Source organism: Taudactylus pleione, unplaced genomic scaffold, assembly GCF_031769625.1.
Source record: "Taudactylus pleione unplaced genomic scaffold, aTauple2 ptg000301l, whole genome shotgun sequence".
Taxonomy (NCBI): domain Eukaryota; kingdom Metazoa; phylum Chordata; class Amphibia; order Anura; family Myobatrachidae; genus Taudactylus; species Taudactylus pleione.
The window spans coordinates 522,243-547,860 of NW_028284702.1; the positions used below are offsets into that span (position 1 = coordinate 522,243).

The window sequence follows — 25,618 nt, forward strand, 5'->3', positions numbered from 1 at the left end:
GCTGATTGGCTGGCACCTTATCACTTTTCACTCTGTCTCCTAACACTGCTTAGTAAATAAACCCCATTGTATTTAAATAATCCAACTTTTATGGAGGCTATTTGTTCCTATCCTAGGATGGATGTTTCATATATTTGTCCCACAATGGTTATTAATATTGCCGTTTATTACTTTTCCCACAGAAGGTGATGCTCAAATTTGTTTTTCATCAGATAACTGTAATAAAATGAATGTGTATCTTCTCTGCTTCATATGAGGAAGAGGTGACGTGCGTTTCCTACAATTTAATCTGAAGAGTGAGCGGGCAGTCAACCCCTGTATCTAATGTCAGACTGGTAAATTCATCATTCTCTTTTTTTTTAATTTCAACTACATACACTATACAATACAGATCTGAGTCTCAGGGACATTTCCCCTTTTTGTTGTGTCTTTTAAAAATTGCACCCCCCACTTGCTCTATCTGTGTAGTAGGGCATCGGAGCTTGAGCACCCCCTATGTTTGTACTGCTTCTGACATTAGCCATCTCTAAAGTCAGCAAGTATGAGCATAGGCATATGTGTCCATTGTAGTTCTGTGTGATGCTGCCACTAAGGTTTCCTTGCACCTGGCTAGGCAGGAAGGATATAGGGCCGAGTATAGGGAGTGCCCTATATCCTTAGGGCACTAAGGATATAAGGATAGGAAAGGCAAACACATGCACACAAATCATTATTATTATCAATATTATAATTTGCACGTGGTCAAGTGGTGGTGTAAATAGCTGATGAGGACATCAGCAGCATGAGTGAACTGCTTGTGATTGGCTGTTTGTGAATATTCCGTTCACATTGATTGACGATTTTTGTTACTCGAGCATATATTATGCTTTTGTGTGCATGCTTTAAGGCTACACAGCCTTAAACAGGAGGATGGAGGGTCCGATAAACAAAGGCTACTTCCAATAATCTACAGAAGCGAGGGCAAGTACATGGCTTATGCCGACGTGGATGGACAGCTTGTTTTTCTAAAACTGCGGTTGCTTCATTGGAAGTGGGTGTACACACCAGGCTTTCAACAGTGGACGGGACATTTTATATATATATATATATATATATATATATATATATATATATACAGATTGAGTCTCCCATATCCAAATATTCCGAAATATGGAATATTTTTAGCATGACTGAGATAGTGAAACTTTTGATTTTTGCTGGTTCAATGTACACAAACTTTATTAAGGCACACAATTATTACAAATAAAGTATAAAATTACCTATAGGCTGTGTGTATAAGGTGTATATGAAACATAAATTAATTTAATGCATATACACAACCTTTGTTTGAGCTACAAATTTATTGAAAATATTGTATAAAATTACCTTCAGGCTGTGTGTATAATATGTATATGAATCATAAATGCATTCTGTGTTTAGATTTGGGCCCTATTCCTAATACATTTCAATATGGTATGCAATTATTCCAAACTACGGAATATTCTGATATTCAAAATACCCTTGGTCCCAAGCATTTTGGATATGGGAGACTCAACCGGTACATATGTTGGAGTATACTGTACATATCCAACTATAAAATCCACTTCCTACTAAACCTGTTGGATTATCCCTTATTGTAACTTAAGACCTCAGAAGTCTTCCTCATTCATATTCCGTTTTCTATTTCATTGCATGTTTTCAGGATTACCTTGGCCACTTTCTGTGATATTTTATTATTGTTGTAGCGTATGTGTGGTGCTACAGTGAACTCTCTCTATGGTATTATATATCTGTATGTATTAGAAGGATCTTCAGTCTGGAACTCTGCTTCTACATATTGCAACATTGTTGTTATATTGTGTTTTACGTTCCTCTCTTCCACTATTGGAATAATAATACCGATGTAATTGTGCACACAATCAAACATATCCTTTTTTATTAAAGTATTAATGTGATATTAGTATATATGTTTATGCAATTTATTTTTGTTTTGCTACAATTGTTCTGTTATTTCTAAAGACCTTCAGCGCAGTTCATATATAGTCAAATGTTTTAGGGATGGACACCAACCATTGATTAATCTGTTAATTGTCTACAAACGATGGCAAGTGTTTCTTTTGCAATCAGTTATGGAGGCCGATGTCCGATGGCATGCGCATCACTCAACCATTGATGGCTAAACAATCGATTTAAAACCATCGACCATCAATGTGACAACCTTTAATGGCCATCACAAACACGTTTTAGCAATCCTTTTTTGTGTGTGTTTGTGATGGGGAGCTGTTTTTGCTGTATTACAGATTTTTTGGTTAAAGTAAATATATTTGTTGCCCGTAATTGTCTGTAATACTGCATATGTCAGGCATAAATCAGGTACATAAGCTATAGTTGCCGACTGATAGCTATCTTAAGAAAGTATATGATAGTATAGACTTTATTAGTGCAATTTGCTATTTGTGATTTGGAGCATAATTGTAGAACTCTCCATCGACTCCTTTAAGGCAATCTTTTGGACTCAAATGCGTTCACGGTCAGCACCAGCCCATTAGCGTCTACTATATTTTATTGCTGGTGTGACCGTCATCTTCCATCTCAATATCATTGGAGATATCCATCCAGAACTGCACATACAGGACCTCATTCAGAGCCGGTCGCACAGAGCGTGCGGTCGGACTGAATGAGGGGAGGACGTCTTGACACCCACAGCCTTACAATCGCCTAAGGTGATGGTCGCGATGGTCAAGACCATCGCGGCTTACGACGAGACCCTAGGGTAGGGTCTCCCTTGTCGTAAGCCCCGAAGAGCTTTCGGCTCTGTCTGAGCCGGAAGCTCTCCACTGACATCACTAGTGATGTCAGTGGGGCCGCCCCCAATTGGTAGGCTTTCCCATGGGAACACCCACATTTGGGCTGCCACCCCCCCGGCCCGCCTTCCAAACGGGGCGAGCTGTCAATCAACATTGACAGCTCGCCCCCTTTGGATCGAGACCCGCTACAACCGGCGCTGTCGGTCATAGTGGGTCTCACGCATGCGCACGACGGCGCTGGCGCCGTTGTGCGCATGCTCTGTGGGGGGCAATCGACCCGGTTCGAGCGCATCGGCGCTAACGACCGGGTCTGAATGACCCCCACAGAGCCTGTACTTCCATCAATATGGAGATAGGGAATAATGCTTTTCTTCAGTCAGATAAAACCCCAAGTGGATTTCTATTTGTATGTGTTCATTTGACTGGCATGAAACTAATTGTGTATGATATTTATGATTTGCATATTTAAACTTTTTGAGTGCTCAGGGGGCATATCTCAGTCCTACCATTTAGGCTATCAGTGTACTGTGGCTAAAAGCAAATGATATCTCCAGAGCCACAGTCCTGGTGATGACTAAATCATAGCTCTGTCGTGTATTAAGTGCTTCCTAACAATTAAGAACAACCGATGCGCGATACGTTACTTAATCCTCAAGTATTTAGTAGACAAACAAAACTGCAGTCTGGTAATCAGGATAGCTTGTTAATGGTTTATTTACTATATATGATGAGTGTAGAAGGATGATGCAAAGTTCAATGCAAGTCAGCTGTAATTGCTTCTACAGAACTAAATGTGAATATTCACCAGTATGCAGAGCTGCACTCAGTTATGTGGTCGGACCGCCCATATCTCCTAAGGTTGCTTTCATATCTCTTACCATTATCAGTCGGACCCTGGTGCATAAAATCCTTCTGAACACGGGTATATTTACGGGTTATGCACAACGCTACCTGCAGATCCGTCAATAGGCCCCAACTGAGCTTAGCCTGTATGCAAGTTGCCCTCTTACAGCATTGTTAAGCCCTTCCAGTCGCAAATGGACATAAGTTTAGCTTGCCCATAACTCTGTATCAATCATATGTATGGTTCCAGAGCATGTGCAGAGCGAACACACGCATGACAATCTCAATATATGGATTTGCGTTCAAATCTGCGTCAGCCCGTGTGTCTGAGAAAGTGTAGAAAGTCCACTTTAAAAAGATGCATAGATATGACTAGAGACGTGCGGTTTGGTTCTCCAGAAATCCGAATCCACCTGAATTTTGTGAATCTGGAGTTGCAGTTGCGGATCTTCCAGCAGTTCGGAATTCGGATTTGAAATCTGAATTTCGGGTTTTGGATTGCAAAAATTGCATGATTTAAAAAACTTTTTACAATTTTTTTTTTTTTTTTTTTAAACCCAGATCCAAAGCCAAAACCAAAACACTTGAGGGTGGTTTTGCAAAAACAAAAAAAAACACGAAGATGAATCCAGTTCCAGAACCAAAACAAGAAGATGAATCCAGATCCAAAACAAAACCAAAACACTTGAGGGTGCATTTGCAAAACAAAAACCAAACCATGATGATGAATCCAGATCCAAAACCAAAACAAAGGGGTCAGCGCACATCTCTAGAATTGACCCCTATTACAGTATGTTTGTCTGGAGGGCAGGAGTCAATCTTGCCTCAATTTGTACTAAGCTGCTACCAGGTTATCCTCTGTCCCTTTATTGTTTTACTACATGAGGACTCTCCAGTGGCCCTGTTTGCCAGATGTGGAGCATTTAATTTAATGTGCTCTCTATGCAAGATTACACTGTCTCTCCTCCAACAGTTCAGCAGTGATGTGAGGTTTCTATCAAACTATTGCAACCCAGGGCCTGGTAAGTCTCCCATATATTTCAGGAGTCTCCTGCATTTTAACTTCTGTCTCCTGGTCTCATGATTTTATCTTTAAATCACCAGAAATTCAGGAATGCCAGAGACAGGATGAAGCAGTTTCCACTGTGTCAAGAAGCTGCCACACACAGATTTCACTGCACACCTGAATAGTAAATGGCCAGCAATATCGACCAATCAGAATGCTGGATGCTATCTAATGGGTATGAGAGTTTTCATGCAACCTTCTACTAAGAGTCAGTGTAGGACTGCATAACTAATATTGGGGTATTTATTGTATTAACACCAGCGATCTGGGACCTGTATTTGTTTGCCATCAGAGATTTGAGGGTCTGGATTTTAAACTAACCACAGATTTGGGCCATCAAATTATAAAAACCACAATGAATGGTCATTGGAGGGTTAACCATCGATGGTCCCTAGTAGGAGAATCGTGGATTAGTGGCGTGTCGAGGCTAAGCTCCGTGCCCCCTGCAATGGTTAATAAAAATTCCATTGTTTCTGCCATTGATGGAGGAAAACCATCACATCACTACCTTCAATGGGAAAACTATCAACCATCGGTGGCAAACAATTTCTGGTTGCTAACCATCAATGGTCGTTGGCCATGCCTAAAAGCCAGAGATGTGGGGAAGTCTGTATTGTTAAGCCACTAGAGATTTGGCTGAGGCCCACGCTGTAAAGCCACTGAAAATTTGGAGCTCTACATCTATGCACAAAGAGGGTCTAAAGAGTATTCATTGGTATTGGCAGAACACAGGTATAAATGGGTGATGGCACTGTGATGCTTTCACACCTGGGCACAACTATTGCTTCACTGCATGGCCGTTGGAAAGTAGGGGTGGGAGCTTGCCCCCTCTCCCCCAAACATTTGACAGGCAGGGTGGCTGTGCTATATAGCCATAGGCTGCATGACCCCTGCACTTCACAGAGGAGGAGATGTAATATGCGGTCTTTGAGTAAAATGACTGCATAGTACAACTCCTCCTCCAAACAATGCAATGGCCGTGCAGTCTATTGCTATTATACACAGTCCCTGACCATCTGCGGCCGCCGTTCCAGTCCCAGCATGCCCAGCAACAGGTAAGTTGGAGGGAGGGGGGCCTCATTGCATGAAGTCAGGGGCATCAAAACAATTTTATGTTGCCCTACCCAACAAAAAATCGTTCCAACGTCCCTGCTTCCCTGGATGTACAATAGGGATATTAGGAGTGGCTGCTTTGATAAGTTTTAGAGTGACCACAATAAATACTTAGCACATCCATTTTGTAATCAAGCAACAAAAAGGTCAATAAGTGTAATACAAGCATCAGAAAATTTGTGGCATGTAAGTTTGAGGCCTGGCCTAGCTGTTAGGGGGCATGGCTAGTATATATGGGGTGTTGCCTAAAAAGTGCAGTATTTAAAATCAGGAACTTTGAGATATACTAACAACTACAGATGTTGCGGACCCCCGTGTCTTGGTTCAGGTTCCAATTCATCATCGTATTTTAGTTTTGGTTTTGGCAAAACCACCCTCAAGTGTTTTGCTTCGGATTCAATTTTGGCTCAGTTTTAGAATACTTAAAAATCGATAAAAGAAAATTGCTAAAAACCCCTAAAACCATGTAATTTGGACCTGTTTACATACTATCCAGAACCCGAGTTTAGTTTTATATCAGTGTTCTGAACTGACAGCAAAGCCGAGCCGGGACTCTGGGCCTGATTCAGACCCGCTCGCGAGGATATGCACTCGCAAGCGGGTTGATGGTGGCCCAGTGCACATGACGGAGCCGGCTCTGTCGTGTGCATGCGCGAGACCTGGATAGCGACGGGCAAACCGTCAGTCCGGGTCTCGTACTAAAGGGGGCGTGCTGTCGATGTTGAGTGACAGCACACCCCCTTTGGTGGGCGGGCCAGAGGCGTGGCTGCCCAGACAGAGGCGTTCCCATGGGAACGCCTACCGTCTGGGGCTGGCCCCACTGACATCACAAGTGATGTCAGTGGGAGTGCTGTCGGCTCTGTTAGAGCCAAAAGCACTATGGGGCTTGCGGCAACGAGACACTACCACAAGGGTCTCGTCGCAAGCCCGATGGTCGCGATGGTTTTGACCATCGCGACCATCATCCTGGCCGCTCGCTATAGCTGTGGGTGGTCACCCACAGCTCTGCGAGCGGCCAGGAGGCCCGCTCTAAAAAAACAGAAGGACGGCCATGATTCAGAGCGAGCGCTCTGTCAGAGCGTCCGGCTCTGAATCAGACCCTCTGTTCCACTTGGAACCGCAAAGTGATTATGATCTGCGACTTAATTTGCCCCGGAACCCCTAAGTTCAGGTGTATTCGTATTTCAGGAAAACCGAACTGTACATCTTTACAAACAATTGACTGATATGTATATTGTTTTCATAGTGATGATGTAAAAATAATAACATGTTAAGTGACATTTACACTCCCCTTCCCTGGATGCAGTCCGGCAAGTTACCCCCCTAGGACTAAGGTTATCTCTAGCTATTCTGTTGCATGAGGCAGTAACAGAAATGTTGTACTCTTCATCCCTTATACATATTTCCATATATATTCCTATATGATTTACTGTCATTGCTAAGCATCACTAGATCGTACAAGAAGGAAAATATCACTAACTAGCTGAAGTACCTGGTGTTGTCCGGGTTTAAATCTTCAAGTTATTAAGTTTTATTATGTGTTATCGTCCAAATCCATCCAGTGGAAGGCCCAAAACAGGGTCCCTGGGTCAAAGTTCTGCCTTGGTGCACTCTGCAGTGAGGTCCTGTTACAAGTCCAGTCCAGGACTTGTACATGTCTCAAGATTCTCCTGCTCCTGATCCTGTTCCCACTGGACCTGCCCCCAGGCGATCCGGACGTCTGAGACCTGGGCTGGGTTCCTCTCATGTCACCTGATGAGTCCTTCCTCTATTTAAACTTACTGAACTTTTGCTGCCTCGCCGGCTATAGCGTTTACTTCAGAGCTCGGCTCTGCTGCATGGTCAGCATTACTTACTTGCTACTAGTCCTCTGTGTCGCTCCAATGGCTAAAAAATAAACGTACAAGATGTATGACAAAAAAAGGCTTATCTGTCCATAAAAGGTACTCAGGTACTGTAGACCCAACGCATTTCGTCTATCATCTATCAGACTTCATCATCCCTTTTTTTGTCATACATCTTGTACATTTGTTTTTTAGCCATTGTCTGTTTTCTGTGTAATTAAATGTCTTTTCATCTTCATATATTGTGAAGTGGATGTTCTTTTGGGACTGATATGTTCCTAATGAAGCTGTGTCCAGCAATATTTATGAATTACTGAAAACAGTATACACTATGTTGCATTTTTTCTTTCTTCTACATATTATTTATTCCCATGGTGGTCATGCGACCGAAGCTTTCACTACCAGGTAAGTAGTGTCGATCTTTTCTCTAATACTGCAAGTGTTACCACATCACTAATTAATTTGATACAGTTAGGCGCTTATGTTACACTCCACGTTGTCTATATATATATATATATATATATATATATATATATTTATTTATTTTTTAAACTTTACTGTGTTCTGCCGGGAGAACAACAGTTGGAGCAGCAGCTGGAGCTGGAGGAGGGACCAGAGAGCGCCGGATGGAGCCGAGGACGACCTGCCTAGCTGACAGTATCACCCGCTACACGCCACCTGAGAGTGGTGTATAGTAACACCGTCAAATTCCGAAAATACATAATTTTCGGAATTTTGATGAATATCCTAATTTCTACATCCCCATAATAATGTATGGTGAGTGTGAAAATTAATGAAGGCGGACTTAACCAGGAAATATCAGTGATATCTCCTGTGGTAAGTGTGTTCATGAATACTAAAATAACGGTAATTAAGGAAAATGTCCTTAAAACCGTTATTTTAGTGTTGATGAATAGGCCCCTTGGAACCTTCCTATTTAAATGATATATTTGTCTTTGGAAATTAAACTAACATATTTTCAGGATTGTAGGGTGAATTACAGTTACAAGAGATTTGAACTCCATTATAACTGCAAAAATGGTAATTAAATGTAATATCAATTTCATTAACACTGAATGATGATTAATTTTTATTTTTTTTGCTTTCTAAATGTAACACATTTAACAATCATAGAGTGAAATGTACCCGAGCTGGCTAAAATTATACCTTGGGAAGAGAGTGTTTTTATATTTAGTAGGTCTTAATGAGCAATGGATGAATAGTTAATGTCTATCAGCAAGCTACACACTTGTAATAACAATGCCCGCTGCACATTCAGAGAAGTACACTTATGTGTATAATTATATAACATATATTCTTCCTTTGAATGAGTTAATATTTTATGAAAACACACTGTTCAACAAAAGTTAACATTGTATTCAGAAGACGGATAACGCTAATGAAAATTAATAAGATGCAGTCGGTGGACAGATAATTATCCAGTCGTGGAATTACATCTAACGTTTTATGAAAGAAGAGTCAATGGAACTCTTGAAATTAAGAGAGACGTTCTAAAGTCTCCCAGAGGTATAGTAATGAGAGTGCTGTATATTTCATCTTATATGTGTGCGGTAAACTTTAAATAGTGCCAAAGTGGTGGAGCAGCCAAAAGGTCTAACAAACACAATGAGAAAACAAGTCCTGATGTATACAATCCAAGAATATACTGCTCCACTGGGATAAATATCAGTACATATTATAGAAAAAGATGTGCGGTAGCTGCAAATAAATGAAATCCTCTTTATTTTCCTTTTATTAAATTGTTCAACTACAACCACATACATCAGTGACTTGTACCAAAAGTCTGTACATGCCATTTAATTCTTAGGGGTATATTTACTAAAGGTTGATTTTAATCAATTTAAAATTGATAAAAATCGTTCAATATCGATGTTGTGTATCTGAGGCTAAATTACGCCTTTACTAATACTTTAAAAAAAAAAATCAAAAATTGTCTGTTAGTATAGGAGTGATTTAGCCCCAGAAACACAACATCGCTTTTAATCAATTTTTATATCAATCAAAATTGATTGAAATCGATATTTAGTAAATGTGCCCCTTACACTCAACTGATTACAGCACCGAGATCCCTGAATGATGCTGAGGGTCAGGTAAATGAAAGTGGGAAGTGGAGCTCTAGTGGATATTTGCATGTGCATTTAGTCTACTAAATGCACATGCAAATGTGAGTGGGAATTGTTGCAGAATATGAGTGGGAATTGTTGCAGAATATGCTTCTTTGATTAAGCATTAAGGGGCATATGTATCAAACTTGATGTGAGATAAAATTGTGAGATATATATCACCAACCAATCAGCTTCTAACTTACATTTTGAAGGCTGTGTTTCAGAAATGATAGTTTGGAGCTGATTGGCTGGTGATATTTCTTTCACAATTTTATCTCACATCAAGCTTTATTTATAAATCTTACAGTAACTAATCTATATAAACTACATAATGTGGAGGATCAACAAGAAGCTTTTACAAGATAGTATAGCAATAATCACAGAGAGACTACACAGTGATAGATGAAGACACAGTGCCGCCTACTGTTTCTCCAGTATAGGTTCTAAACAACATTTATACCCCTTTTACACCAAAATCCCGGGTCCGACCCTGGAACTTGAACACTGGTCAATCCCGGGTCGAACTCGGCTTCAGACCCTGTTTACACTGCAACTCGACCCGAGTTATTCCCGGGTTTGCCCCGTTTACACTGAACCCGGGTAATCCCTGCTTTTCCCTATAGATGTCATTAAAAATGGTCTTTTTTGAGGGCTGACAAAGAAGAGGTCACAAAAGGCAACAAAAGAGGGGTAGGAACAGGCTGTGGGTCAGGCTGCTGTTATGGCTGTGTGCAGGCTGTGTATCAGCCTGCGTTTGTAGCTGCTGGTCAGGCTGTGGTGTAGGCTGCAGTTCTGACTGTGGCAGGCTGTGTATCAGCCTGCGTTTTGTGGCTGCTGGTCAGGCTGCTGTGGTGCAGGAGGTTAGGCAGGCAATTGATGGCTGCGTGTGCGTCTTTCTGCAGGGCACTGACAAATGACATCATCTGCCAGCGCCCCAGAAGCTCCAATCAGCTAATAGCAGAATGTAGCCAGGTCAAATAATCCGGGTAGCACCCGTTCACACTGCCGCATGACCCGGGAACAACCCGTTTTCAACCCTGCTCTCAAACCGAGTAAGATTGCCGGGTAAATCGTCTCGGGTTATTTTTCTGGGAGCCGTTCACACAGAGCCTCGACCCGGATCGACCCGGCATTAACCCAGGTTATTCGGTTGGTGTAAAAGGGGTATTAGCCTGTAGCCCAACAGCCCTGATTTGTATAGTAAGCCCTGTTTGCATAGAGCTCCTGCCTGAAGAGGAAACTGCTTTGGCTGATGTTAAGACATACCCCTTTTACACCAGAGCAAAAACCTGGGTTTTTGCTGGGTCTACCCGGGTCGCAGCTCAGTGTAAAAGGGTCCCTGAAAAATAACACAGGTCAAGTGAACCAGCAATCCAACCCAGGTAGCTACCAGGGTTGGACCCAGGATGGACCCGGGTAATGTTGCAGTGTAAATAGTGCAACCCGGGTTATCTGACCTGGGTCATACCTAAAATGAGCTGATTGGTGGTTGTGGGGCATTCACCTCCCACTTTTTATGATCTCACAGGTTTAGCAGGGCAGACCTGAGTTCAGTGTGAACAGGGCTGACCTGGGAGTAACCCAGATCGAAGGTGCAGTGTAAATGGGTCTGACCTGGGTCTGACCAGGGTTGGGACCATGTCCAAAAACCCAGGTCAGACCTGGGTTTTTGGTGGAAAAAAGGTATAAGTAATGTGAAGCAGAGACAGAAATGACCACACTTTGTTCTGCTTCTGGGTTACAACAAACAATACTGAGGGATGCATTTGACACCTTACCAGCAGGGCAGAGCAGACCCTGGTTTGGTTACCACGGAATTTCTAAGCTACATACTGTACGTGGGAAAAGGCTACATGTGTATGTGTGAAGCCAGAGGGGGTATATGAAACTTGCCATCTTTGAATTGAGTGCCAAAACAACTTGCCACATAGATACATTTATTTTGGCAATAAAACATAATGGTTATTGTCAGGGCATGGTTTATCCATTCGGGAGTGGTAGTGGGCAGATTATGGGCCCAGTCTAGGTGTATCTAGAGTTTTTCCTTAAATGTTGAGAGGTATGGCAGGATTTGGGCAATAGGTGTAGATGTATGGATGGCAGAATATCTGCATATGATACCACAATCCCACCAGACCAGGTTGACAAATGGCTAACGTTCATGCTCTGTGCTGCTGGGGAAACCCTGCTCCTTCCACTATCTATTTTTATTCTGTGGCTTTTTCCATTTGCTTACGAACATAATCACACGTGAACAGGCTACAGCCTCCCACATCAGCGCCCTCATCTCTTGCTGCTGTGACCATTCTGATGTGACTGGCCACAATACCTTTACCAGGCATCATTAAAGTAATGGACACAGCTTTAAGAAAGGAGCAACGCAATTATATGCACTGCTGTCAATGTGCCATCAGATCGGTGAGGGAAGGCTCATAACTGTGGTGAGCTTGCCCACACATTGCATCCTGACATTGCATTTATTTGAATATGCCCTAAAAATGATAACAAAATCTTATACCCTTTTTTAAATGAATATAAATAGATACATAAATAAATATATAAATCAAAAAATAATTTATCTTGCAACAGGGTGACCTAGGTGACATTTATGGCATATGGTTCATGGCGCAGCCTTTGCAGGACATCTGGAAACACCATACTGGAAATACCACGAAATTTTGTTGTATCCACCAACAGTAAGTTTATATAGTAATAGTAACAGTTATTCAATATAAACCAATCAAAATTGTTCTCTATCTTTTAGATTTATTTACTAAGTTGTAGATACTCTTCAGCTCAGGGCTGTAACTAAGGGTGTAAGACGTGCTCATGGCTCCTGCATCTGGCTGGTAGGGTGCCTGGAACACCACCCTGCAGCCAGTATTTCTACTATAAAGCTGCACTTACCGTTGTTGGTGGCCCCACCCACACTGGGTTATGATGTCATGTGCTCAGGGGGGTGGAGCCAGCACAGGGTGCCTGACCAGCTTGTTATGCCGCTGCTTCAACTATTGTTACTCAATACATTATTTTGTCTTCCAGAGTGTCCTGTGCTTTTCTGTTATTTCTTTATATAACGAGGCAGAGTTGTTCATTTCTTCTGCCTTAGTCATTATTATTACTATCTTTAATTTATAAGATGCCACACAGTGTATACAGCGCTGCACTGGGAGTCAACAAATTTATGTCATACAGTAGCTCTAAAAGCTGCATCATAATGATCAGATACATTACCTGGTGCACCCAATACATGTCCTTTCTGATTAAAAAATAGCAGTTATCTGATTAGTTAATTAATATTGTTCAGTTTGCTGCAATAGGAAATGGGCATTGTAATGGGTTTTATTGGCGGGTCAGTCATATTTACGGAGCAAATTTGTATTGCATTGCTTCCTTGGGCAGGGAAAAAAAAAAACTCTCATACAAAGACTGACACAATAGCAGAACAAATAAATCAATATAATTCGTAAAAATTGCAGGATGGCGAGTACAAGCCAGCAAACAAGATGTCTGATGGTGGCAAAATGGAAATTGATTAGACTATATTATATAGATTACATTAGATCTAGAAATAAGCATTTGTAAATTGCAGACCATTATATTGAGAATTGAATCAACACAAGTACTATACAGTATGTCTAATGTTGGGTACACACTAGAGATTAACGACTTGCCCGATTCCGACAGATCGGAACGACAAATTGTCAAAATTGTCAAGTGTGTACCCAAAATGTTGTCAGTCGCATTGTCAGGTCAGCCCTACATGCAGCTCAATCTGACAATGCGACTGACCTTATGCAGCGGGATGTGGCAGGGCCGACATACCGGGCGGTCGGGCAACAGATCGTCTAATGTGTGCCAGCCACCCGATGTGTCAGCCCGTAAACAGGGAGGTCGTCAGTCACATTTCTGGCTACACACATCTCTTAGTGTGTACCCAGCTTAACAGAGCACAAGAGTCACCTACTGTAATGTTACGGTAGTGGCTGGAATCTTACCTTGTGGTAGGAGCGATATTTGCCACTTGCTGATGTGACTGTGCATAAGGTATCTGGGACTCCTTGGCCACAGCCTGGCTGTCCACTGGTATATCAGGGGATGTCTGACTAATTTTAATGTTGACTTCAGGGTAAGAGTCCATATCTAAATAAGAACGTTCAGGCATCTCAGGTCCAAGCTCCACACGATCCACCAACAAGTCCCCATAGTGGGAATGGTGGAGATGGCCATGATGTCCATGATCTTTCCGCTGAGTTTGAGAAGAACCTTTGTCCCTCCATGGAATCCAACACAACTTCCAGGAGACGAAAAGTAAGACTCCAAGGAGAACAATTCCGCAGAAGGTGACAATGACGGATAGCAGGCTTACCGAGATATCTAGAAGGGAAATATAAATACAGTAATAGGCATTAGCAGGGAAGATGTACACTATTGACTCTATCAAGTGTTGGAAGGGCATAGGCCACATTAATGATCCTTGTCATATCAGTTTCACTTCACTAGCTTATGTGAGTAGACTTTTATATGATGAGGAGTACAGAGAATGCAATGGATGTTAACCCTACACTTATGCTCTCATGTAGGATAATTATGGCTGTACTGTATTTGGTAGTTTAGGGATTCTTCTCTTAAAGACCTAAACTTCCAAGACTGTATGTACTATATTATACAGTAGGGTTCATTTTTGAAAAAACATCTTGGACACACTACATCTGTGTATGTACAATTGCATTTATTTATATGGACAAGAGTATACATAAGTGCTTGTCCACAAACAGAATTATGTTCAGATGCTTTGCATAACGTGTGTAATTTAATGTCTACTGTCCCCGCCATCATTCCCATAAGACACCATGTAAATTTCAGACGAATGTGTGTGACTAACAAGCTGTGTTGAGTACTTCTTTAGGAGTGCATTAAGCCCTTCCTCTTCATTTTAATTTTTCATGGGCTATGAAACCATTTTTTATTTTTTTACATGTATATATTTTTTGAATAAAAAAAGTTTTGGAATTGCTCATAAATCGGGATGCAGTCAGAAAGCCGATGGTCGAAATGCCGACTGCCGGCTTCCCGACTGTCAAATCCCAGTAGGGTACTAATGGCAGGCGTCGAAATTCCGACGCCTGTCATTATACCTAAGGCTAGGGAAAGGGGGGGTTAGGGTTAGGCACCCCCGGGGGGAGGTTAGAGTAAGGCACGCCCCTGGGAGACCAAGGTTTAGGCTGCAGGGATGGGGGGTTAGGCACTTAGGGGGGTTTAGGGTTAGGCACTAGGGGGGGAGGTTAGGGTTAGGCACCCCTTCAGGAGGGTTAGGGTTAGGAAGACCAGCAGCAGTGAAGATCCTGACAGCTAAAAAGGTATAAACTAACCCTACTCCCCCCCCCTAACCATAACCCTCCTTTAGGGGTGCCTAACCCTAACCTCCCCTATTTCATACCGATCCCCATAAATCATATTATCATTGTAATGTATATAGCCTACAATCATATGAAGACAGTGCAATTTCCTGGTGCTTGCACATCTTTGCTTCAGTCGTGCCAAACAGCCCCTCTCTGCGCACCAGTTCCCACGAGACTCTGCCAGTGTCGGGCTTCTTTTTTTGATTCTTTTTTTGCCAAAAATGCGTTAATTCGATATGCTACACTTGTATATCTGTGTGCGCAACTGAGTCTCTGAATCAGCATGCGAAGTGCTACGATGCAGCGGCGCGGCTTTTTTCCATGCCAAGTACCAATTACAGACTCAGTGGCACACAGATATACAAGTGTCACGTACCAAATTAATCAGCACAGACTCTTGATGCGTCCTAGTCACATCCCATTGCAACTAAGATGCATATTTGGCAAAAATAGAAGCCAGACGCTAGCATAGTTGCAAGGGACCTGGTGGCTCATTCACGCCAGGCATGTCGCGCTGTGTCGCCTATTGAGGGTAGATGTAGGAGGACACATCTGTAGATCTTTCCACACTTATTGGTGTGCAATTCCTAAAACAGGACAACAGCAAGCTCTGTGGACTTGTGAGCCTTATACAATGCTGCAACACTAATTTATTAATGACCTCCAGTAACTTCTCTGTACATTAACAAAGAGGCCCTTGCCAGCCCTCCAGTACCTGCACAGACGACGCTGTATCATTGTGCTTTACAGAATGACCCTCACATTGATGATCAACCCTAAGAAACCATGATCACAAAAAAGCACATATTTTTAGACAATCCCTAACACTTTTCTGATTGCAAATTCAAGTACCCTCCGCTGAGAGCAGAAAAAATATCATATCAATAATACAAAGGAACAAAAAAAATATTAACATTTATACAGCTCATAAAAATCTTTCATTACTCGGATTTCATTTAAAAGTCGCTCTTCAGACTGCAGTCCTAGGTGGAAACTATTGTTTTCATCTGAATGGAATATTAAACCCTGTCTATTTACCAGGAGCTTGTGATATGGACCAGCAGAATACCTCGTATCTGATTAAAAACATGTTAGCACTAACCAATGTTCAGGTACAATGTCTGTCTTATATATTGTATTTCAGCAACATCAAAGTTCTGTATGCTAGCAAAACACAGGTACTTTTCATAATAATTCAGGAATTATGTCACTCCTTTAAAAAATACTTCAGTTGTAGGCCTATTTTTTTTTACCCAGAAAGCCCAGGAGATGTCAGAGGATGAGGTACTGGTGGGAGGTGTGTGTGTGTAAGTGGGGAGTTGTTATGACGGTTCTGGCCCCCAAATTGCATTGAGAGGGCAGGGTCGAATTCAATACAAAGAAGTGAGTGGATCCGGATCTCTTGGGAGTCAGGACAGCTCTCCAAATTTTGTCATTCTCCTGTACATTGCAGGAGAATAGGCAAATATGTGTGATACCCCTGAACACTGCTTGCCATTGAAATCGATAGACTCTGTAGTACTGGAGGCCTGCCTGTGATGGCGCTGTGGAGCTCAGGAGAGACATTCAGGCAATGAAATAAAGCACTGGTGTTGTGACATGCTTAGTTGGAGGAGACCAAGGAGCGGAGCTGGCAGGTGTGTGCAAGAGAGGAGTGCTGGTGGTCTGCGTGAGACTGGAGCGAGCGACATCGCTGAGGTGGTGCCACTGAGTAACCACTGTGTGTGAAGCACTGAGGGCCCAGCTGAGTCTCAGCAGTGTAAATGGTTGAGACAGTTCAGCGTTCCAGTTCAAGGTCTTGCATCAGAGCAGTACCAGAGTTGCAGCTTCCTCAAGTTGTACTCTAACTACATAAGACTCCGATTCCTGTGTTGAGTTCTGAGTTCCTATCTACCTTTACTATATTGTTCTGAACCCTGGAGTGTATCCCTGGTCTTCCTGGCCTTCACAGGTCACTAGATGAGGGGTCGCCCAGTGAACCTGGTCTGTTCACTCCAGTTCCAGTTCAGTATCCATGCATATCACAAGTCTGTGGTTCCTACACTGTCACTAGTGTACCTACAGGATACTCCTGGTTATACTCATGCGCAAGAGTTACATTAAGCCTCCTCGTATCATCTGCACCTCCGTTCAGTCCAAGGGTCCCATACCGGATCTACAGAATACCCAGACCGTGACATAACCACTAGGTGAGGAGCTGAAGATTCATGTGCCTACAGGATGAAATTATATAATTGTTAGAGAGCTTAAGATTCAGTCTTCTAGCTGCAGTGAGCTGGCTGGCTAAACTAAGTGACAGAGCAGCGGCACAAACACGTGGCAGTTTAATAAGAATATAGCACATCTTTGAAAAACAATTGTAAGAGTAGCTCCCTTCAAGTTCACGTCTAACAAACATACACAAGAGACTATTTGCACTGGATTGCAGGTGCTACTCGTTACCCCAAAGTTCAGGTGTGTTCGACATTTCAGCATAAACTAATCTCTACTCTCTATGGGGTCTATTTACTAAGCAGTGTTAGGAGATAGAGTGAAAAGTGATAACAAAGTGGTAAGATGCCAGCCAATCAGCTCCCAACTGTCATTTTTCAAACACAGCCTGTGAGATTACAGTTGGGAGCTGATTGGCTGGCATCTTATCACTTTCTTATCACTTGTCACTATATCTCTTAACACTGCTTAGTAAATAGACCCCTATGTCATATACTGTACAAGTATCCTGTATATTGGGAGTCATAAGCGACAATGAAAGGGAAGGTGGAGGTCATATGAGATGTGGGAGTGAGGGCATATGCATACTTGCCGAGAATCAGCTCCCTTCTTCTGTGAGGGAGCTGATTGTCGGCTAACAGCGGGGGGCGTGCCCGTTCATTGATGTCACGTCGGGGGCAGAGCCGTGGGTGGGCCCTTGTGATTGCGTGATCGTGGCCCCACCCCCTCTTCACAATGCCGTTATTTTCAGCATTGTGAAGTAGGGGGCGGGGTCACAATGCCGCGATTCAGCGCAAATCGTGTCACCGCCCCCCCCCCGATGCGGAGGTATGTAGTTTATTCTGGAGGGAGATTGGGAGGGTTGCTGGCTGACGGAAGGCTAGCCTGCCTTTCCGGGAGGCCGGGAGCGGCACCTGATAATCGGGAGGCTCACAGCCAAATCGGGAGGGTAAGCAAGCCTGGGCATATGTAATAAGAGAATAGTGTGAGGCACATTTGATAAGGTGATAGAGAGTTGGGAGTGATAAAGTGTAATAAACAGATCTATTTAGCTCATATCTCCAGCAAAAGCATCCAGCCGAGCAGAGGTGAAAGGATGCCGTGAGCATAGTGTTGTAACAAGACTGCATATCGCCCTGTGCCAGCCTCACACCCTGAGTGCATGACAACATGACGTAGCGCAGAGGGGGTGAGGCCGACATTACCAGGAAGTTCAGCACTGCCCAGAGCGTCCTGAGGACGCTGCATACGGATGCCCATCTGCAGGGTGCCTGCCTGAAGTGTTCCACGCACTCTGCTAGCCAGAAGCAAGGGCCGCAAGGCAGCAACAGAGCCCTGCGCTCGTTGACGGCACCGCTCCCAAGCCCCTAGTTACGGCCTTGCGTGTGTGCACAGTTTCCATACACCATTGATAGGGACTGGGGGCAGCCCAGCAGCTTGGAAAGCGCTGTGCATGCCCCTTACGTGATAAAAAATGTGGCATGCCGCACGGCCATACCCCCAGACCGCGAGGCCATTCACAATATCCTGATCTCAACCTCCGCAATGTTAGGAGGTATGCATGTCACCCATGCACAAGACTGGCATGGCAAAGCAGTAAATTAAGCTCTACCCCTCTGGGCGAGTATCACTCAGCTGAACCAGCTACCATATATTTTATTGATAAATTATGCGATGGGTGTGATTTTTATTTATCACCACCAGGATAAGCAACATTTTTTAAAAAAAGAGCCACATACATAGATCCCGCAGCCTGTATAGGGAGGGCTAACATGTGACTTCTGATATGTATGAAGGGTACAACAGCCAGGCACATGGATGACATGAGGATAACAGGAAGTGTTTACTGTGAGTGATAACCTATTGATTACCAACAAATTGCACAGAGGAACACAATGCATGCATCACATAGCCCAGGGGACGCTCATAAGTGGCCAGCTGGAAGTAAAGGATCATCGCTTTGTATGTGAACAAGGAACATACTTTTTTTGTGTCTCCTGAGAATTTACAAGTGATAGCTAAAACAATTACCTAAAGTACTTTTTCTTACTGTCTAAAAATAATGTGGATTTTAAGAGCTCTTAATGTGAGCTCTAGTTATCTTGTGACTGAGAATGGTTTTCTGGGGCAATTAAACAAAAAATGTGATTGCCCCACGTAAACTATCATTTCTTATAGCCAAATATCAAAGATAAATAATCTTAAGTGTGTATTTAATGAAAACCTCTTGCGGCTCCGATAGGAGGAGAGATCTGCATTCCCGGCGAAAAGGTCTGCAGTAGAGTAATTGCCATTGCTGCCAGATCGGACCATGGCAAGGAATAAAATTGTGATAACTGGGAGGAGGTGTGAATGGAGGCCGCCATGTAGGGAACAGATCCCTCTTCGGTGATGATCTCCTCAATTGGATACAGCTTTAGTATCCGCATGGTGTTAGATAAAATAGAACCCAATACTTTAGAACAGGGTACACTTACTGATGGCCTCAATTTGGCATACGAGGACCCATGTGATACAAGCATGAATGATAGATAATAAGCTTATGCTCTCAGTTTACTACTAGTATACACCACCATACATATTTATTTCAAGGACGTCCTATATATCCAACTGTCCATGATTCCTTCAACCTGAGTTAGGTGGATGGTTTGTTTTAACCTGACGTGAACTCTGATCTGGGAGCCTGGTCTGAGAATCTGCTGTTCGTTCTCTAACCCATACACATTTATATTTAACAATGTCATTTTGGCAGAAATTAGGAGTCTATTTATTAAACTGCAATGATAAGGCCAAGTTTCTATTGCAGGCAGCAGAATAATCACCTAGGGGTATACAGTATATACTAGAGATAAGCGGGTTCGGATCTCAGAGAACCGAACCCATCCGAACTTAGGGAATACAAGTCAGATCCGAGTCGGCTCGGGTTTTCCCGCCTGATTCGGATCTCAAAACGAGGCAAAACGTCATCATCCCTCTGTCGGATTCTTGCAGGTTTTGGATTCTATAAAGGTCCCGCGATCTTCACCATTTTTAATTCCAGCTGTGGAGAGTGAAGAGGGAGGGAGCTGGGAGCTGTGCAGCTGTTGTGCATTATCACTTGTGAGGTTGTGCTGGGAGCTGTGCTGCACTGCTGTTGTGCATAATTGAGGTTGTCCTGTTCATAGGGGCTGGCTGTTATCCATAGGGGCTGGCTGTTATCCATAGTGGCTGGCTGGCTGGTGCTAGCTGTTGTCCTGTCCATAGGGGCTGGCTGGCTGTAGTCCATATGGGGCAGGCTGACTGTTGTCCATAGGGGCTGGCTGTTCTGCTGTCCACGGGGTGCTCTGTCCATCATGGGTGCTCTACACCCCCAGTGTAAAAAAAATAAAAACATTTTTTTTGTGTGTGTGTTAGCCTGCTACACCACCAGTGTGAAAATAAAAACTATTTTTTTGTGTGTGCGTGTTAGCCTGCCACACCACCAGTGTGAAAAGAAAAACAACTTTTTGTTGTGTGCATGTTAGCCTGCCACACCACCAGTGTGAAAAGAAAAACATTTTTTTGTGTGTACGCGTTAGCCACATTTATCAGCAGGGGTGTCGTTTATCAAGAGGCTGCTGCCTTGGTCGGATGCTCTCCCTCCCAGGTGCCCCAAAAAATTAATTAATTCAATCAATCAACCTTTTTTTGTGTGTGTATCAGGGGTGCTGCCGCTGCCTGTGTCGTTTATCAAGAGGCTGCTGCCTCGTTCAGGTGCTCTCCCTCCCAAGTGCCCCCCAAAAATTAATTAAATCAATCTTTTTTTGTGTGTGTCAGGGGTGCTGCCTGTGTCGTTTATCAAGAGGCTGCTGCCTCGTTCGGGTGCTCTCCCTCCCAAGTGCCCCACAAAAATGAATTCAATCAATCAATCAATCTTTTTTTGTGTGTGTGCATCAGGGGTGCTGCCTGTATTGTTTATCAAGAGGCTGCTGCCTCATTCGGGTGCTCTCCCTCCCAAGTGCCCCACCAAAATTAATTAAATCAATCAACCTTTTTCTTGTGTGTGTTTCAGGGGTGCTGCCTGTGTCATTTATCAAGAGGCTGCTGCTTCGTTCGGGTGCTCTCCCTCCCAAGTGCCCCCCAAAAATAATTTCAATCAATCAATCAATCAATCTGATTTGTGTGTGTGTACGCGTTAGCCATGACATCACAAAATGCCTCTGCTGATATTTGCATAAACATTTTCAAAGGTGAAATTAGAGGATATGGTTTAAAAAATGGAATAAAGCAGCTAAAACTGCAGTCTCTGATTATAGTGTCCCTACTCCCAGTCCCTACCCATTGTCCCTCTACCTGAATTTCAGTGAGGCAGAGGGACAACTTCATGCAACCGTATTCCAGAGTGCAACTGCTCCTCCTGTAGCCCAGGTCAGAAGATGTGTAAGGGGTGTGGTGATGATATGGACTAAAATGGAGCTCACATCCACTAAAGTGGACAATGAATCATCAATCTAACAAGGAGCGCAGCTGTAATTTATACACAACACAGGATGGGATAACGATATAGGCTTGGGTGAAGGTATAATCTGGGGCGATGTATACATCATCCTCTTCACACAATATTAATTTGTCCCCTCTGGAATCCACCATTACAGGTGCCTCTGTTATTTTTGCACGTAATTGACGGTAAATGTCTTCCTCGTAGAATTTGTATTTAATTTTTATGGGCATCATCTTTTCCACATTTTGGGGAAGTAGTCTCAGGCCGATCACTGACAAGGTTCCCGGCTGTGCTGAAAACTCTATCTGGGTACACACTGGAAGGTGGGCAGCTCAAGTAAAGCAAAGGCAGTTTGTGTAAGGGCCTCCATATTGCCTCTTTTTCCTGCCAGTAGTTCTTTACATCTCTTCAGATCTGTGTCCGTTGGGAAGAACAAACAATGTCTTCATCCCTTCTGGGATGAAAATCAACTCCCAGCAGTAGGCATGGTGCTCAAGACACAACGTAAGACTTTAACCATGAATCTTAAATGTTGCATTTGCTACTCTGTTCCACTTGTCCACAATATCTGCTCCGGTTAAGTGGACAGTGGGTACACCGGCAGTTTGAACTGAAGGCCACTGACTAACTATGTTTTTTTTAATGTCCCTCTACAGGTTGGGAAATGCTTTTTCGGAAGGTTTGCAAAGGATTATTTAACAGTCAATTGTTTTTGGAAAGCAGTCTTCCTGGTCCCCTTCTGGGATGAAAATCCACTCCTAGCCGCAGAAGCAGGCGCAGGATTCTCAAGAAAGACACAACGCAAGGCCTTAAATCAGGGGTAGCCAACCTCGGTCCTCGAGAGCTACTAACAGTTTACGTTTTACAGACCATCTAGCTGGTGCACAGGTGTATTCATTACTCAGTACCACATTTGAAAAGATCCACAAGTGGAGTTAATTATTACAGTTGTGATTCTGTGAGATCTGGAAAACATGCACTATTGGTAGCTCTCGAGGAATAGTGTTGGCTACCCCTGCCTTATCATAGATCTTACGCTTGTCCACATATCTGTGCTGGTTAAGTGGCACTTTGAGGCCACTAACTAACTATGGGCCTCATTCAGACCCACTCGCAAGCGGCTCCGCTCGCAAGTGGGTCGATGGTGTGCACTGCTCATGCGCACGACGGAGGGAGCTCCGTCGTTCGCATGCGCCAGACGCGACGAGCGAAGGACTTTCCTTCGCTCGTTGTGTCTGATCAAAGGGGGCGTGCTGTCGATGTTGATTGACAGCACGCCCCCTTTGGTGGGCGTGCCGGGGGCGTGCCTCCCAGACGGAGGCGTTCCCAAGGGAACGCCTACCGTCAGAAGCCGGCCCCACTGACATCACTAGTGATGTCAGTGGGAGTGATTTTGGCTCTGATAGAGCCAAAATCACTCCAGGGCTTGTGGTCGAAAACCCCGACCACAGGCTTCTGGTCGCACTGGCGATGGTCGCGATGGTCAAGACCATCGCGACCATCATCCTGCACGCTCGTATGTGCTGTGGGTGGTGACCCACAGCTATGCGAGCGTCCAGGAGGATGCTCCATTTTTATGGAGGACGGCCCTCATTCAGAGCGAGCGCTCTGCTCAGAGCGTCCGGCTCTGAATGAGGGCCTATGTTTTTTTTTAATATTCCTGTACAGATTGGGAAATGTTCAATGTGGAAGCTTTGCAAAGGATTATATTACAGTCAATTGTTTTGGAAAGCAGTCTTCCTGGTCCCCTTCTGGGATGAAAATCCACTCCTAGCCGCAGAAGCTAGCGCAGGATTCTCAAGAAAGACACAATGTAAGACTTTAAAGGGTAAATTTAATTTACTAAAGTGAGAGTTTTTAGAAGTGAGTTTTAGAAGTGATGTTGCTTGCCCATAGAAAATAATCAGATTCTAGCTATTATCTTCTACAAAGTGATGTTAAGTAGAATCTGATTGGTTGTTATGGGCAACATCACTTCTAAAACACACTATGTTTTTTTTAATGTCCCTGTACAGGTTGGGAAATGCTTTTTCATGTGGAAAGCACTACTAGAAGTCTTCCTGGTCCCCTTCTGGGATGAGAAAATCCACTCTGAGCAGCAGGCATGGCGCTCAAGGATTCTTCTGGGGCAAGAACTGATGTGAATGAGTAAAATATTTTTTAGTAAATGCCTCCTCCCCTCCCCTTCTCCCTTATGAATTTACTTCAGAATAAAAAAATTAAATTTACTACCAAATCCTTCCTGTCCCTGCCTTCAACTACATATATACTCCAACTCTGTCAGGCCTCTCTTGAATAATAAAAACATTTGTTTCCTGATGTGCCATGTTGGCAGTTGAACTGCCACATTTTTGTGCCGCCCACTGCTGCCACATAGCTTAGTCAGCCAGCTAGCTTGGTGCAAATATTGGGCCTAAACTGGATGAAAATAATATAGTGAGCTGTGAGGTGATCAAAATTGACTGAAAACAAGTGGAAATAAATGTTATTGAGGTTAATAATACTGTAGGAACAAAAACAGGCCTATTTTATGTGATTTTAGCTGTTTTTATATTTTAAGAAAAATCCAGATCCAAAACCAAAATCGAAAAACAAAACACGGAGCTGAGGTTTTGGCAAAACCAATCCACATCCAAAACCAGGGGAGATCCAGATCCAAAACAAAAACACGGGGGTCGGTGCACATCTCTAATATATACTAAAGTGCAGGTTTTTAGAAGTGGAGTTATTGCCCATAGCAACCAAACAGATTCTAGCTATTATCTTCTAGAAGGTGCTAGATAAATAATAAGTAGAATATGATTGGTTGCTAAGTAGAATATGAAAGGTTGCTATGGGCAACAACAGGGCCGAAACTAGGATATCTGTCACCTGGTGCAAGTCAGTAATTTTGCGCCCCCTCCCTTCCCGTACCTGGATTTTGTCCTTGCTCCTCCATAAGGCAGTGCACTACTCAGACGTCCCTGGTATAGTGACTTACATTATTCCACACACCATAATCCCCATTACACATTATGCCACACACTGTAATGCCTATTACCAAAGTGCCACTTACATATTAACCCGACACCAGTCCAGTAAGGACCTCTAGCATCTGTCTCCTCCTTGGCGGGGGCTAATTTTGGATGGCCATTTTCTGAATCTGTAGCCCCCAAGCCACCGCGAGTCAGCCCTTTTTCACCCCCTGCATTCCGGCACCTGGTGCATGTGCACCTCTAGCCCCCCCCCCCCTAGTTGCGGCCCTGGCAACAACTCCACTTCTAAAAACCCACACTTTAGTAAATATACCCTGATACTATCAATGCAATTTACCATTAAAATTTCATAGAGGCAGCTGAGCAGTACGAATCTGTCTCGACAAAACTGGCACAGAGAAGTATGGGCTAACTTACCTGTGTGGTGGGCGAGTCTAAAGGGGTGAGTGCACATTTCCTCGTCAAAGCATGGAACCCGGCTAATCTTATGGCCAGCAGGGATTGATGGACATGGCTTTTACTTGTATATTAAATACAGCCCGTGGGCACCAATTAACTCACCTGAGGATCTGGAAAACATGAACCGCCAGCAGCTATTGAGGACCGGAATTCAGAATCCATTATATAGACAGCCTGACAAATAGGTAAATAGGTCTTTATGTGTTTATTTATTAATTTAATTTCAACTGATTAAAACATGTCTTCGTAACCTCTCTCTCTCTCTCTCTCTCTCTCCTCAATGTCTGTTTATTAGCTTGATGTACGAAATCAGCTTGCGAGTTAGGAGAGAATC

The 25,618-nt window shown here is 43.4% G+C and overlaps 1 protein-coding gene across 5 annotated transcripts in view; it reads right to left on the reverse strand.

Annotated features, from left to right (window-relative positions):
* Window positions 1-25,618, reverse strand: part of SYT3 (synaptotagmin 3) — a 373,682-nt gene that overhangs the window by 128,055 nt on the left and 220,009 nt on the right. For all 5 annotated transcript variants that reach the window (XM_088482948.1, XM_088482947.1, XM_088482944.1 and 2 more), the window contains one exon: window positions 13,777-14,155. In XM_088482948.1, the coding sequence (XP_088339074.1) occupies window positions 13,777-14,155 (379 nt within the window). The remainder of the gene's footprint in view (window positions 1-13,776; window positions 14,156-25,618) is intronic.